The 16,706-nt window shown below is 27.2% G+C and overlaps 1 protein-coding gene across 1 annotated transcript; it reads left to right on the forward strand.

The window, feature by feature from the left end:
* Positions 1 to 7,351: 7,351 nt before the first annotated feature.
* On the forward strand, positions 7,352 to 15,841 carry LOC113369630 (the record flags this gene model as incomplete). Its single annotated transcript, XM_026610257.1, has 4 exons — positions 7,352 to 7,471; positions 10,672 to 10,830; positions 11,745 to 11,861; positions 15,671 to 15,841. Coding segments are annotated over exons 1-4 (567 nt in total), but the record flags the coding sequence as incomplete, so codon positions are not given.
* Between the last annotated feature and the right edge of the window lie 865 nt (positions 15,842 to 16,706).

The raw sequence follows: 16,706 nt of genomic DNA on the forward strand, positions 1-16,706 counted from the left end.
TCATAGAAAGAATCGTGATGCAATAATTTGCAACATATATGGGACCGAAAATAAACCTAAAAAACATAAAAAATATGACAAAGCTAAGTTACGTAGCGTTCCTCATATAAAATGCTACTAAAAACTGTCAAAATGCTATGTTGTTGCTGCACAGTTACATGTTTTCGATAGAAAACCGAATCTAGAAAACGCATAAACGTCAAAAAAGAATCTTTCATAACTGAATCTTTCTTATGTCTTGAGTGAGTTTGCATTTTATACGTAAAACGCCTGATATCACAGCAAATACATAGCATTTTGACAGTTTTTATTACCATTTTATACGAAAAAAAAATTCAGAAAAAATTATAAATTAAAAAAAAGAGTGCGCGTGTGGTTCATAGGCGATTGAAGTAAAACTTATTTGCTACTGTATAAGATGGCATTTAAGTAAAAATAAACACATCATATAACAGTTTTGATTAATGTTTATTAATAATATGGTAACACTCGTGACGCACACATTTATTAGTGTCAACCATTATACACATTTATATAATGATAAATTATAAATTATTAATTTAATAATAATAATAATTATAATAATGTATAAATAAAGTCATACTTCAAATAGGACATGATCGGCTTGTCATTGTAATTAGCATTTAGAAATGAACCTTCATTAAAGAAATGAAGTAATTGCTGATTAATAACTTTTATAATATTCGCTCACACAGTGGATTATGTTAAACAATGCCTAAACATTGTGTTTGAAGAACTTCATGTAATTAAAATTAACATACATTCATTGACTGCTCGTAATATTTTTTTTTGCTGGCGATATAATCTCATTCTTTGAGCAGCTGTAATATCTGTCTTGCCTAAAAAATATTTTCCATTTTAATAACTTCAAAGATTTATTGAAACTACGAATAATATAGAAAATATTTCTAATCAATAAACATACGTTTAGTTCACGGCACAAATGTTTAATTTGTTTTATTATTTTCAAGAAATAGGTTAAAATATTCTTCTGATTCAGGCATTTTTATTAAATCAAGATTTGAACTACGATGTAACTTTAAAATGCTTATTTATCTATGCCGACTTTCTTGTTGATATCGGTACGCATACAACGTTGATGCCGGTGCGCATACAACGACAGATTCTATTCACTTACATGACGACTAATTACAATCGACCCGTGCTTAATGTTTTCATCGAGAGCGAATGACATACAGTTCTGGCGTAACGCATTTCAGTTGTACACCCTAGTCGTGCCTCAAGAAGTTTTACTTCAAAAAAAAAAAACATTTTTCTAAAATCCATTTTTTTTTCAAAAATTTCAATATTCTGAAAAATCTATTTTTTTTCGAAGTTTTCAAGAAATTTGAAATTTTTTTAAAACCACAGTACTAGAAGTTCCAGCAACTCGCCACGATACCATGCACCATCACGTTCAGTATATTTCCATTTCCATGGTTCGAAAGCTCTGCAAACTATTAGTCATTTCAGAGTTTCCCCGTAAAAACGTTCACTTACGCGCCGTTTCGAATCACACACACTCCCATACAGACGCAGTCAGGGTCGTACGCTAACGGTGCATTATCCATATGAGCAAATCAAGTAAAACATGTCCATCGTTTTATCAGTCTAGTACCAGTAGACGCACGCCTGTCCCTTCGATTAAACGAACAACCCTCGCGTGCCCGGTGACCTATTGTGCTACCCTTAATAACAGACAGATTATCTTTTTGGCCTGAATTTGTACATTTCATCATTCGGTGAACTTAATATTTTTGTGTAAACATTACCTAGATTTATAGATTGGTTTAAATTTATTAATTGATTTTTGTGCTTTTGTACTGTATGTGTCTGATTTTTGGTGATTTGTCGTGTTGTGTTATTAATTTATAATATAATATTAAATTTCGTTGCTAGGTATCTGATACATCACTCAATAAGTTCGTAGGATTATTTATATTTGGATATTGAAATTTTAAATAATTCGTAGTTGAAATGCGGGCTTATATATATATATATATATATATATATATATATATATATATATATATATATATATATATCTATCTATATATATATAATATATATATATATATATACGTATTAAAACGAAGAATTCCAATGATATCATAAATAGCCATTAGTAAAGGCTAATATTGATATTAATATTATTATTATTATTATTGTTATCTTATTATTTCTAATATTGTTATTTTGTTATATTTATTATTATCTGTCACTTATTGTTTTAATTCCATTTTACTGTTTTTCTAGTATTATTTTATTATTCAGAAATGTTATTTATTTTATTTATTAATTTTATTTTTATTATTATTTGCTTTTATTTTATAATAAATCATCATACTACGGATACCATTTTAATGTATATTCTATTCTTTGTACTCCTATTTATTTGAATTTATGTTATTTATTATTATTATTAGATGTTAAATTATTTAACAGTTGTAATAAATATTGTAATTAAAAAAAAATCTGTCACTTATTGTTTTTATTTCACTTTGTTTTTCTAGTATTATTTTTATTATTCAGAAACTTATTTATTTTGTTTATTAATTTTATTATTATTATTATTTGCTTTTATTTTATATTAAATCATCATACTATGGATATTTATATTCATATTTATATTACGGATACAGGATTAAATTTTATGATTACAGAAAATAAATTATCTTAATTGAATTAATTACAGTAAAATCAAATTTTATCCTTTATTTTGTACTCTTTTTATTTAAATTTACTTAGCATTTATAATAAATATAGTAATTAAAAAAATGTATTCAAGAAGTTAGTTTTAAAAGTAATTTGTTCTTTTCTCCAAGCATTATGTATTATTTTTTGTAATTAGGTCTACTGTCCGAAAACAGTTTCGTCCGTTTGCGGAATCAAACAATTTTTTTTATCTTTCAGAAAGTTATCAAGTAATTATCAAATTACCAATTAGCTTATTGAATTATGTTATTGCCATTTTCATTAAAGATCACTTATTAGCGTGAGGGCAATTTATTAATCCCATTTTAAAAAAAATGTTTCATCTGTAGATGCGAAGAATTCAATCAGTGCTCGTTTGACATCTGCTTCATTTTTGAATTTTTTTGCCCGTCAAAAAATGTGGAAATTTAAAATATGTTATGATCAGAGATTGTATTATAATATGTAATCGACTTAATATGTAATGTTCAACCGGAGTTATCATCTGATTTAAAAAGAGCTCGGTTGTTTGTTTTGAGCAAGTAAAAATGTTCAAATAACCAAACATTTCTTACGTATTTATGTGACACGCATATTGAATTTTTTCTTACTAATCTTATCTTCCAAGTATGGTCAGAAATTATTTGTTGAGCTGAATTTAGTTTTTTTTAGCTTAAATTAGGTAAGAATCTCGGAATTCGAGATACCCAGCTGTAAGTCTGTAAATACTTGTAATTGACACTAAAAAGTAGCCTCAAAACCTAAATATGGTAGGTACACCCTATCATATGTAGGTTTTGAGACAACTTTTTAGTGTCAATATACAAGTATTTACAGGCTTTCAGTTGGGTATCTAGAATTCAGAGGTGAACTTACAATAATGACTGGACTAATCAGCGATGTTACCAGTAAAAAATCTTGTTCCAAGATCACCTTAACAACATCGTCGTCAATCAAAGATGCTCGCTCGAAGCAAAAAAGTCGAAAACATATTTTTCTATTTTTTGTTCCATATTTTGCATGTCCCCTATTAAAAACTGAACCTTTACCAAATACTTCAATAAATTTTTACATGCTTCCGTAGCATTTTTTGTGATAATTCGTATAAAATACAGTGGTGTAAAGGAACTTCATCAGTCCCGGTTATACTATCGTTATACACTTAAGACTAATGTGATTCAACTTTATTATAATTTATTTTCTGCGTCAATAGTAAATTAAGCTGTAAAAATATAGAGCCAAATCCGCAATAAATAAACATGAAATAAACATGGCGAAAATGATATAACTTCAGACAGAACTTCCCACTAGACCTAATATTTATTAACCTTTTGCACTCTATTGTCGTCTTATTTGCTCCATGTCAATATAGAACTTTTGCAAAGGGTTAGTGATTTATTATCAATATTTTGGTTTCATTGTTATTTGTATTATTTTGTCATTTGCTTTATTTAAACTTTTATGAACGAAGTTTTCGGAATAATTTTTTTCTTCAATTTTTTAATCAAATTTGTGTTTGTTTTTATATTGATTCGTGTATTCTTTGCATTATTACCAAAAAGTATTCATCTTCACATTATTTTATCAAAGGTTTAAAGGACTATTTTTAATTATAACTATGATTATATAGTCTATAATAATCATAGTTATAATTATAAATTTCATTATGTAAATCATAACTCATAATAATAAAGTAATAAGACCAACATTTTTAAGATTTATGTTCATTCATTTAAAGAAATTCTTGAATTAATAACCATTTGTTTTATTTGCAATAACTATCGTCCTAAATTACCATGTTTGTAAAATATTAATATGTGCACAATAGAGCGAACTAAAAGGTTTCTATATTTTTTAGCAATGGGCATACATCATCACGTCATAGTTCATTCACTGTTTATTTTTTTATTTCGACTTTTTTCATTTTTTATTCAATTTATTGCTTTTTTGTATTTTTGTTGCTCATATCAATTTTGTAAATAAGACATTAAAGTCTTGATTAACAAAAATAAATCGTAACAAAAAAAATGGGTATTATTTTACAATAATATCTGTTAATTTTTAAAAATCTTGTCATTCAAAGGATTTTTCATTTTGTAAGTTATTTCGGTCATTTGAAAATTCGTGCTCTCGATTTTTTATTCCAAAAATATCAATGATTTTAGTATAGAAAAATCAAGTATCATTGTTTATTTCGTAAAACTACCTTTGTGAAAGAATATTGTTTCATTGCTACGAGTTTAATCTTTTTTTTTTCTTAATTTTTCTAACTGAGGAAATATTTTATGAATATTTTGATCAAATAATCATATTTGCCGAAGTTATAGTCAATTCAAATTTTGGACTCATATGCTAATGGTCAAAAGATTTTTTATTTTGTAAGTTATTTCGGTCATTTGAAAATTCGTGCTCTCGATTTTCTATTCCAAAAATATCAATGATTTTATTATAGAAAAATCAAGTATTATTGTTTATTTCGTAAAACTACCTTTGTGAAAGAATATTGTTTCATTGCTACGAGTTTAAAATTTTTTTTCTTAATTTTTCTAACTGTGGAGATATTTTATGAATATTTTGATATTTTGATCAAATAATCGTATTTGCCGAAGTTATAGTCAATTCAAATATTGGACTCATATGCTAGTCGAAGATATTTTATATTCAGTTTCACCAAAATTATTTTAAAATGTCTGAATATTCATTCATTATTTCAATCAATTATCTGTTTCAAGAGAATTCATTTATGCATACTATTAAAATAAAATATCATGCCATATTTTATTAACTTTATTTTTTATGAGTGTTTTCAACAATTTCTTATTTATTCATAACATATTTATTCATTTATATTTATATAATCTATTTTTTTAACTTCCCGTAGGGTAAGTTATTGTAATGGGCCGAAAATCGGAATTGAAAATTTTTACATTTCTCGACGTTTTGAAGGTTTCTGAACGTTTTGGCATACCTCAGAAAAAATGAATGTGTGTGTGTGTGTGTATGTGTGTGTGTGTATGTATGTATGGATACAAATTTTCGCCCACGTTTTCGGGCGTACGGATCAACCGATTTGAATGGTTTAAAAAACATTCGATTCCTATTAATAAGGAGAAGAGCTGATTAGTTTTTGGCAAAGACAGGTCCAGCAGTTACGGAGATAAGGAGCAAAGAGTGCAGAAAATAGAAATCGAGTTTTTGAGAGAACGGAGCATCCGATTTGAATGATCTAAAAAACATTCAATTAGTAATGATTGGGAGAGTTTTTCGCAAAGGCAGGCCCAGCCATTACGGAGATACAGAGCTAAATGTACAAAAAATGGCAGTTTTTAAGAGAACTAAGCGTCCGATTCAATTGATTCAAAGAACTTTCTGCTTGTCTTAACAAAATAATTGATATTGGAAAAATTTTTTTTTTATTTTTTTTTTTTTTTTAATTTTTTGTATATCGAAAATAATTCAGATTTTATTTTTAATTCTGACTATAGTTCTAATATACTTTAAACAAATGATTTCAACTATGCAATTCAGTTTATATAATTCTTATAAATATTAGACAATGTTACAATATTTATAATAATCTATTTGAAAACATTCAATATTCCTCGAACATTTCGTTACAGTACGGGAAGTTCCAGCAATTTGCCTTAAGGCACGATGCCACCCACCCCACTAGTTTTTTCAATATTTTAACTCATGCCAATTGTGGCATATTATTTCTCTATTTGCTTCATAATTGATTTACAAATTATTTCCATTATTTGATTTTCAGATTATTTATATTTGTATAGATAATATAATTTTGACAAAGTACTACATAATTTTTCTTCATTTTATATTTCGTTTATTTCGAATTTTAATGTTTACACTTTTGTTCAAATATTAATATTTTACAAATATTAATGATAGTTTAACGTGATTGTTATTACAAATAAAATAATTCAAGGTTATCAAGAATTCTTTTGAATGAATGATCATAAAATTCAAAATTATTGGTCTTATTTACATTCGTTCGATATTACGATCGTTTTATGAATTATGATTTTGTTAATAATTTCTCTAATTTATTTCAACTATAGAGCCTATAGTAATACTAAATTTTATTAATTATAAATATTGATTTATCATTTCTCACAAGAACTATTTAAATGTTTTTCATTAATTTCAATATCGGTTACAATTGCTAAATAACATTTAGCAATATTAAATATATAAATAAAATATAATACAGAATGAAAGACAATATTGCCATTGAAATATCATTTAATTAAAATGGAATTCTAAACAAAATGCTTGTATTGTAATTATATTGAGTGATGTGAAGATTCTATAGAAATAAATTAAGCAGTTAAGATACCTTACAAAATGATTTCAATCTTGAAAAAAAATTCAAACCGTTATATAAAAATATAAAAAAAAACTATTTAATAATTGATGCATATCAGAATAAACGAATTTAAATAGAAATGCGTTAAACAAATTTAATATTTCAATTATTTTCAGGATTCGTATATAATATTTCGCATTGTTTCAATTTCGGAAAGCGAACAATATCTTAAATTATAAGTTTTAAATAATCAGAAATGTAGTGCATATTGAAGTGAACTTGAGTTAATTATTTGGTGAAAATTAATGAACAATGTATGGTAACAGCCTTGGAAGTTCTTGGCCTGGTGGCCTTGATATTTCTGGTGTCAGCCTGGGTGACTCGTGGGCCAGCCGTAGTTTGCAAGCTGCTCTGACCAGAGCAAGGGGACAGGTCGATCTTCCTATTTTAATTATAGACATTTAGATAAATTATTCATTCATTCGAGGTATTGTTTAAATTTAGAATTGATACCGTGCAATGTAAATAATCGATTTGTAGTGAAAAGCTTTGAGTTTTATAAATAGCTTTGATTCACATTTTATCAGTAGTAAGCGGTATTATTCATTTAGGTCTCTTTAAGAAAGGTATAGTTACAGATGGTACAAAATTACATTATAACTCTGAAGTGTGAAACAATATATATTAATGTCTATATTAATCTATAAACTTTTAGATGCTTGATTGATTCACTTGAAAATAATTTAACATTTATAATTTTATAAATTTGTTCAAACAAAGAAAAATAAACATAACTTTCTTTAATGGATTTATGATTATATAGTTCAAAACTTGCGAAAGAAATGTCAGGAATAAAGGACAAATATTATTCAATTTATACAAAGTGAATGTTTTGTTCTCTGTCTAATTCTTAGGGTTGCTACTTCAAATTCAATATTAAATAAAGTATAGTAATAATATTCTTGGGTGTAATTTGTCTATTTTGTTTAATAATACATTGAACCATTTTTTTGGATGATAGAACAAAACGTATGAAAGAAAACGAGCATACATGCGTCAATAAATTTATGGACATTCTGTTTGCTTAATGCTTGGTTTGATAGCATAATATATTAGTGTATTTTATATAATATACAAATCTATCCATTACTCCAAAAAAATCCTCCAATATCTCGGAAATAACAATAATTCTGTCAAAATGTCACGTATATGCCGTGCATTCAGGTCGTTTTACACATGAACTGCAATGTCACTCGTATGTTATGAAGCTGAGTCAGAAAGACCCTGCTATCTAAAATCGTTTTTTTTTTTGACATTTGTGAGGATTCCTAAGTGAGATTTCCTATCTAATAACCTGAGAAAATCGTCTGACTACAGAGCAACCACATGTCTTTTGTCAATATTTAGAATGAATTAGTATGGAAAGTTCTTCATAACATAGCCTTGCCATAACATTGGTCTGTTATGCGGCAAAATAAGTTCATAAATTTTTAATTAGTTAATTGCAAACTTCATTGTTCGTATACAATAAACTACTAATACCAAAAATCGTTTCCCTCTGTCCACGTGCGTCTATATATGAATAACAAACAAAGAAACACATTTCTAATTCTATACATATATGATTAAAATGTAATATGCCCATAAATAATTATTGGTTATAATCAATTAGACTCACGCGAGCCGATATTTGTTTTATAGCAATGAATAACAGAATTTCTGGCGGTATCTTTTATAAAACCATATTGGGCAGAAATAATAAATTATTTCCGAAATATTATCTTTTATTTTGCCGAATTATGTTAAAATGAAAACTAAGTATGTAATTACATTAATTAATGTATTTATGTATATATACATACACAAATGTATATATGTGTGTGTTCAAAAAAGTGTGTACAAAAATATAAATACACCTAAGTCTGTTTTTACACGGTCTTTTTGTACACGGTTTTGATATAACACGGTTTGAAAATTGAATATTTTTAAATTTTTTACACGAATTTATTCCATTTAGCACGATTTGAAATTTTATGTACCTAAATTTTTTTTGTCAAATTAAATTTTTGCGAATTATGTTCATATCACAAAAAAGTATTTATGAAAGAAAAAAGTCTGAAACCATCGATAGTATCGATAGTTTGCAAACACTAGCTTAAAGATTTAAGTGAATTCCCCTTTAGCGCGTACAAACAATTTTTACTGGTCAAAGCAAATGTGAATAGCACTAATTTAATTCTTGTTCTTAAAAATTCTTGTTTTTCACCAATTTTAATAGGTTTTAGAGATTAGGAACAAATCACCCATTTTTGTATAAGATCAATGTCTTTTTTTACACGTTTTTTTTTTTACACGGATTCTTCTGGAACCAATCTCCGTGTAAAAACAGACTTAGGTGTATATAAATTCAAAAGCGTTAGCTATATGATAAAAGTATTAAAATAAAAGGCTATTAATGACTAATCAAAAATCAACAAACCTATAAAATATTAAGAAAATTAAAGAAGAAATGAACACGGTAAACATACAATGTCAAAACACAAATCTACATATAAATATTTTTTACATGTTGTATTTTTAATCTTATATTAAATACCGATACAGTAAATTGATATGAAACCTTTGCATAATTTATATAAAAATAAATTTGTATACATAGTAATTCTTATATTGTCTTTGTATCCTTATACAATTTCTGGTATATCAGTATGAATATATAACTATTATTTAAAATAAAGAGAACCGGTTTAAACACAATGTCAATGGGTCTCTATAGAACGCTTATTTTTAGATTGATACAATCATGAATATGGCCACAAAGATATTAAAACAATATATAATTGAATATGTATAATTAAATATGTATGTACGAGGTCTGTTCAAAAAGTACCCGGAATTTTCGTTTTTTCAAAAAAATATTTATTTATTCGTCTACATTAATGTGGTCCCCTTCAAAGTAGTCCCCCCCAGATATAATACACTTATGCCAGCGTTTTTTCCAATTTTCGAAGCACCCTTGATATTCACTTTTTGATATGTCCTTGAGCACTCTCAGCGATTTTCTTCAATCGAGGAAAACCGCCGTCCTTTCATGGGTCTCTTCAACTTTGGGAATAGGAAAAAGTCACACGGAGCCATATCTGGTGAATTTTTGCACTTTGCAACACTTTATTTCATTTTTTACGCAAAATTTAATACAAATTCTTTGACTTTTCAATTCTTCCATTGTAAAAATCGCCGAGCTCAGAAAAACACGTCGAACCTTAGCGACTACCACAGACAAAGTAAACAGTGAATATAGCTGAAAATTTCATCATACTTTAGGGGCATGTATACCAACACAATAAAAAAAAAAATTTGACAATCAGACACTCCAGACCCGCGAAATTTAATTATTAGTAATTCCGGGTACTTTTTGAACACACCTCGTACATAGCGATAGTAATTATTGAATTTTCAAAAAAAAAAAAAAAAACAATGTATGTCTGTTTTTTACTAGTGCATAACTCCATCGACACGAGCCTTCGGCTGAAATACAGTACTAACCACTAAAAAATAAATATATAATACTAATCAATTAACTAATTAATGGAAATGGAAATGGAAATTACTAATAGTTATTTTTCTCACAGGCTGTGTTTCAACAAAGGCAATCTGCGGCGAGAGAACAGCGCCTCTTGCAAGAAACTCAAAATTTGGATGGTTTGTCCAGAACAATGGTTCAGGAAAGGCGCAGCGCTGGCTCGTTGTCAAATGGTGCTTCCCTGCCTGGGACCATAACTGCTGGAAAGGTAAATTTTACGTATTTATAATTGACATTTGAAATAAAATATGGAATATATTTGAGGAGTGTTAGGTGAGTTTGATAGTCTTAGACTTAACCTAATCATTAAGCTAACAAGCTTGTCTATGGCATAAAATATTGCATTCTTAAAAAATTGTATACTGTGTTAAATATTAAAGTAATATTCATATATAAGAAGTATTCTATAAAGTGATTCAAATATCCACCCATTAACTGCAGTTATATCACTTGCACAGTATAGATTTTATAACGGCCAATTAAAATGTATCTGATTTTCTAATATTTAGATTTAAACTTCTAAAATAATATATGCATATTTTGAAGAACTAATGTACATATGTATAAATATTTATTTTTATAAGAACTTTATTATTTATCAAATTTATTGTGTTATAAATATAACTTATTTATAATACTTATATATAATTTCTATTAGAAAATATATGCATGACTTTTATTTTAGGACAAGGGTCGATAATATACTATTTGTAAATATTACAGGATAGAAATTTAAATGATGTTTATACATATATCCTTATTGTTTAGTAAAGATATTTTCATCAAAGTAATTCGTCATTGCAAATATACACTATAATGAAATTATTTAAATTTTCAACTCAATAAATAGTTGTCGGGTTATACAGTTTTGTGTATTGCATTGTATCATATTTAATTTAAATTTGAATTTAATTTTAAGTAAATTCTAAAGAATCTAAAAAAAAACTGATTGCAAATTAAATGAGAATATAAAAATGAGTTTATTATTATGAAAAACTAAATGTTTCTAAACTTTGATAATGGTGTATTAAGTATTAGAATATTGCGCTTCAAATCATATTATAAAAATCATTGGCATTCCGTAATATTGTAAATTAATCATATTGTTTCATTATATTTTAGGTCCGACAAATGTTCGACGAACGAAGAAGAGTTGCTACTGGAATAGATAAAAGTTTTCCACTACAACCCCTAAAGGCCAGACCGACCCCACCTGCGAAAGCGGAATACACGTATAAGGTAAGTTATTTAGTTAAAAACTGCTTTACATTGTAAATCTGAAAAAAGTTTCCAACAGTGCATTTGGTTTCATTTAACTTCAAAATGATATTAATATATTATCGAAATTTTACCATTGTACAAGCATTGCCCGATTTGCACGTATTACATAGTTAATGGCTTTCAGAGAGATTCATTTTAGTTCAAAGAAAGAATTATAATTTAAAGAAACAACAGTTTTGGAGTCGGAGCTAGGTAGCATACAAATCTATGACAAAGCTGCAAATGTATCCACAGAGTTTTTATAATTCAAAAATAAATGTTTGGGTTTAGCTTCGTAATTCAAAATCTGATGAAGTGTAAATGACTATTAATTAATATATACATGTGAATTTACATTGCATTTACATGTGAATGACAATTTAGACATTTTGAAAAATATAAATGTTAAAATTTTTTTTAACTCACTTTGTTTAATTTTTTACATAATTTCAATAGAGTGCAATATTTGTTTTTTTTTCAATTTTATTTTCGATAGTAATCAGAATACAGGACAATTCTATGAGCTAATAGCTTATACATTCACTCGCACACATACACACGCACTTTCAAACACACATATAAACTAGCTGTAAGTGGAATTCTGTCTTCAGGCAATTAAGGCATCGTGCCTTAAAGCAAATTGCTGGAACTTCCCGTACCAAAAATTATTATTTTTTGACGATTAACATTTTTGAAAAAAATTTACTTAGAAAAAATAAGATTTTTGAGAAACTATAAATTGGACAAAAAATTACTTTTTTAAAAAAAAAATTTTTTTAAAGAAATTTTTTTTTTTTGAAAAAAAAATTTTTTTTTCTTTATTTTGACATATTGTGGAAGATCTGAATTTTTTTTTCAAATCAATCGTACTGCTTTAACTGCATACGGACAAAATATAAAGCGCGTAAGCGCCGCGTCGCTGTCTAACGCATAAGCATTGGTACGGAACCCATAGAAATGTTAACAAAATGTATACTTATTGTTAAAATCTCTATAAAATATCTGATAATTTGATGTGCATATGTCTAATGATCATTTTTGACCGCCAAATGGCTCATTTTTTTACTTTTTCCTCCATATCTCCTAAACCGCTAGACCTACCTTTATGAAAATTTTATAGATTATTCATCTTGTCAATACAAGTGAAACGTTTTTTGAATTATTCAAATCGGACGCTCCGTTCTCCTAAAAACTGAGTTACCGTTTTCGGCACTTTTTGCCCCGTATCTTCGGAACGGCTAGACCTGCCTTCGCCAAAAACTAATCAGCACGTCTCCTTATCAATACGAATCGAATGCATTTTGAATTATTCAAATCGGTTGATCCGTGTTCCCGAAATCGTCGACGAAAATTTGTATCCGCACATAAATACACACACATACATACACACACACACACACACACACACACACATACATCCATTTTTTCTAAGGTATGCCAAAATGTTCAGAAACCTCTGAAACGTAAAGATATATAAAAATTTTCATTTTCGATTTTTTTGCGATTACTATAACTTGCCCTACGGGAAGTTAATTAATCTGATAAATATGGTATTGATAGTTATTACTTCTAAAAGTGATTCTACTATTCTGTTCATATAAAGTTGTGGTAGTTCTAAGGGTCCTTCATATTATCTTTGGGCAGCTTCTTCTTCAGTCTTCTTGAAGTTCGCGTCTCAACCTCATCAGAGGAAAATCGTGCATGTGTATATATTTCTTATAAGATATTACATAAGCTTTGTCAATAGCTTTTATGAAAATATTATTCGCAACGTAGTACGGTACTAAGCTGATAGGTCACAGTCATTATTACCTTTCATATGGCCAATCGGGTAGTACCTTTGCGTACGTCAATAATTGGAATTGATTTTTTACGTCACATAAAGGGATACCGGTTAAAGGTTTAGAGTAAGATTTTTTTATTAACTTATAATCAGCATTTCCGATAAATTATTCACTTGTTATTTAGAATTATAATTTGTTTTTCTTCTTTTGACTTAATATTTTTTGGTTTATATAAATAACAATACTTATTGATCCTGTAGATTGATTGCTAAAATATATCGAGTGGAGCAGGGTACAAAAGTCTTACTTTACTTTCACTAATTATACTATCTAAACCAAATGAACAATATCACAATACATAACACGTATCAGTGTATTTTCTACATATTTCTTTAAAATATGTGAGATAAGAAGGGACAGTCATGGGACAAAGAGTTCCAATGTCTTATTTTTTAATTTTAAGGATATAATATGGAATTAGAGTTACATTATTTAATCAATGCGAATCAGAGTTTTATTTATATGGGCACATCTTTCACAAAGATTACACTGATAATGATGAGAAATTTTTTCAGAAATATTCACCAGTAGATTTGGAATAACTATTAATTAATTTTTCTCTTGCAAAATAACCTTTTAACTTAAATTACTTTTTTATTTACATTTTTTGTTTTAACTTAAATTTCTTCTTTATTTACAATTTTCTTATTGCTAACATATTTGACAAAATAAAGGTTTAGTTGTCTTATTGTTTTATCACACACATATGTAAGTTTTTAAAGAGGTTATATAAAAAACTGTTGAATCCAACTTAAAAATTACAATACATCTTATTAAACAATTAAATCACGTACACCTAGAAATTATATTTAGGTATCACAAACTAACTAAAAGAGCTCAAAACCAAAAAAAAACTACTAACGAAAAAAATACTTTTATTATGAATATTGTGATACCACTGGCCGTTTATCTTCTGATGTAAGGGATACCACTGGGAAAACTGATCTTAATTTACATATTGCCCTTAATAATTACTAAATGTTTTTTGTATTTCAAAAACAGATTCTAATATAATTGCACCTTGCGAAATAAAAAAAAATGAAATTCTGATGTGATTAGAATTATTGCTAAATGCAAGCTCTACATCTTTTGCCTTCTACTTAAAAATAGTATCGTTAAAAATTATATACTTTACTTGTTTTTGAGATAAGACCGTGGTAACTCTCAGACTACAAAATATTTAAGCACTATTATGAAAAAATATTAATAAAAATTAAATATATATTTGTTTAATTCATTATAATATTTAAAATATTTTGGTTTATTTTCGAATTATCTTAGTTTAATTAGATACTTTTAAAACGTTTTGTGTCATCTTTCCCATTAATATACCTGGAGACCTAATATACTAACTATACTACATTTTATTGTTTTATCCCCTTTTGGTTTTAGTTTTTTTTATTATATTAAATCTAGATACGCCACTGGGGGTATCTACTAATTTGTAAACAATTTGCCTGCATTCTCTGCTAAATGTAATTATATTTATAGATTGCAGAATAGAATTAAAATTAAAAAAAAAAAATCTTTTATTGGGAATGAAGTTAATATTACTGCAAACCTAAAATATTCAAAATTGTGAATTACAAGATCAATATATTTTATAATTTCTTCATAAGAAAATTTATAAAAATGTAATAATTATTACAATTATAAATCTGTCAAGAAATATGAAACAAAATACTTGCGCTAGTTACTAAATATACACCAAAAAATTATTTATCATTTTTATAATATTCTCAAGAATTCAAAATTTTATCGCTTGTGTTCTGTAATAGGTATTTTATAGATAACTCTTTCATAATTTTCAGCATAAACCATGTTTCAAATTCTGACTGTCAATCTTGTCAAACTGGCAAAACAAGTCATAATCATTATGATTTTCCTTTAATAATTTAAAAACTATAAAAAATAAATAAAATATGATTTTTATGATTTCTTCAGCTACCACAAAAATCTACAAGTTCTACTCGGCTGCGAACACAGCAACAAACTACAAATCCAATTACCAGTAAAACATCTACGAAGGTTTTGAGGCAGACAATTGCAACAAACGGTTATGCCGACAGAAGAAACGGATACAATGCTAAACTCAACAAAAGCTACGATGAACTAGTAAGTTACTGATATTTCTGAAAAAAAAAAATTAACTAATTTAACCCTTTCGACTCGGGAGCCGGACTGCCAGTCGGTACGCTGCGCTCGGAATATTATAGTGCTATACTTATCTCTCAACTCGGAATTTTTTTTTGTATCGAATTTTTTCAAAATGTGGTTATATTGCTTTTAAATATAGTTATCATGATAATAAAATAGAAAATTTTGAAAATTTAAAAAAAATGCACTCAAAACCATGCTATATTGTTTAAAAAATCATTTCTTCACAGATCTTTATTAGAATTATGGGGATCATGAGCTAATAAATTAATTTTGTTATATATTTATTTATAAAATTAATAAATCAATCAATAATTGAATGTAATAGTAAATTAATTTTTAAAAAATAAAAAAAAATTAAATGTAAGTTTAGTTTGCGACGAGTCGTCGCCGACACGATTTGCCGCCGGAGCGGCGGCATCCGAGCTTAACGGTAAAACATATCATGCCGCCGGTGCGGCGGCATCCGAGCGCAATGGTAAAATGACTATACCGCCGGAGCGGCGGCATCCGAGTCGAAAGGGTTAAAGTGGAATTCTGTCTCAAGGCAATTAAGGCATCGTGCCTTAAGGCAAATTGCTGCAACTTCCCGTACCAAAAATTATTATTTTTTTAAAAACGATTAACATTTTTGAAAAAAATTTACTTCGAAAAAATAAGATTTTTGAGAAACTATAAATTGGACTATAAATTACTTTTTTTTTGAAAAACAAAATTAGAAAAAAATTTAAAAAAAAAAAATTTTTTTTAATTTTTTTTTTTTTTGAAAAAAAAATGTTTTTTTTATTTTGACATATTTTGGAAGATCTGAACTTTTTTTCAA

The sequence above is a fragment of the Ctenocephalides felis genome, unplaced genomic scaffold (assembly GCF_003426905.1).
Source record: "Ctenocephalides felis isolate EL2017-DRISC unplaced genomic scaffold, ASM342690v1 CF-g0.4_SCAFFOLD_01415, whole genome shotgun sequence".
NCBI lineage: Eukaryota > Metazoa > Arthropoda > Insecta > Siphonaptera > Pulicidae > Ctenocephalides > Ctenocephalides felis.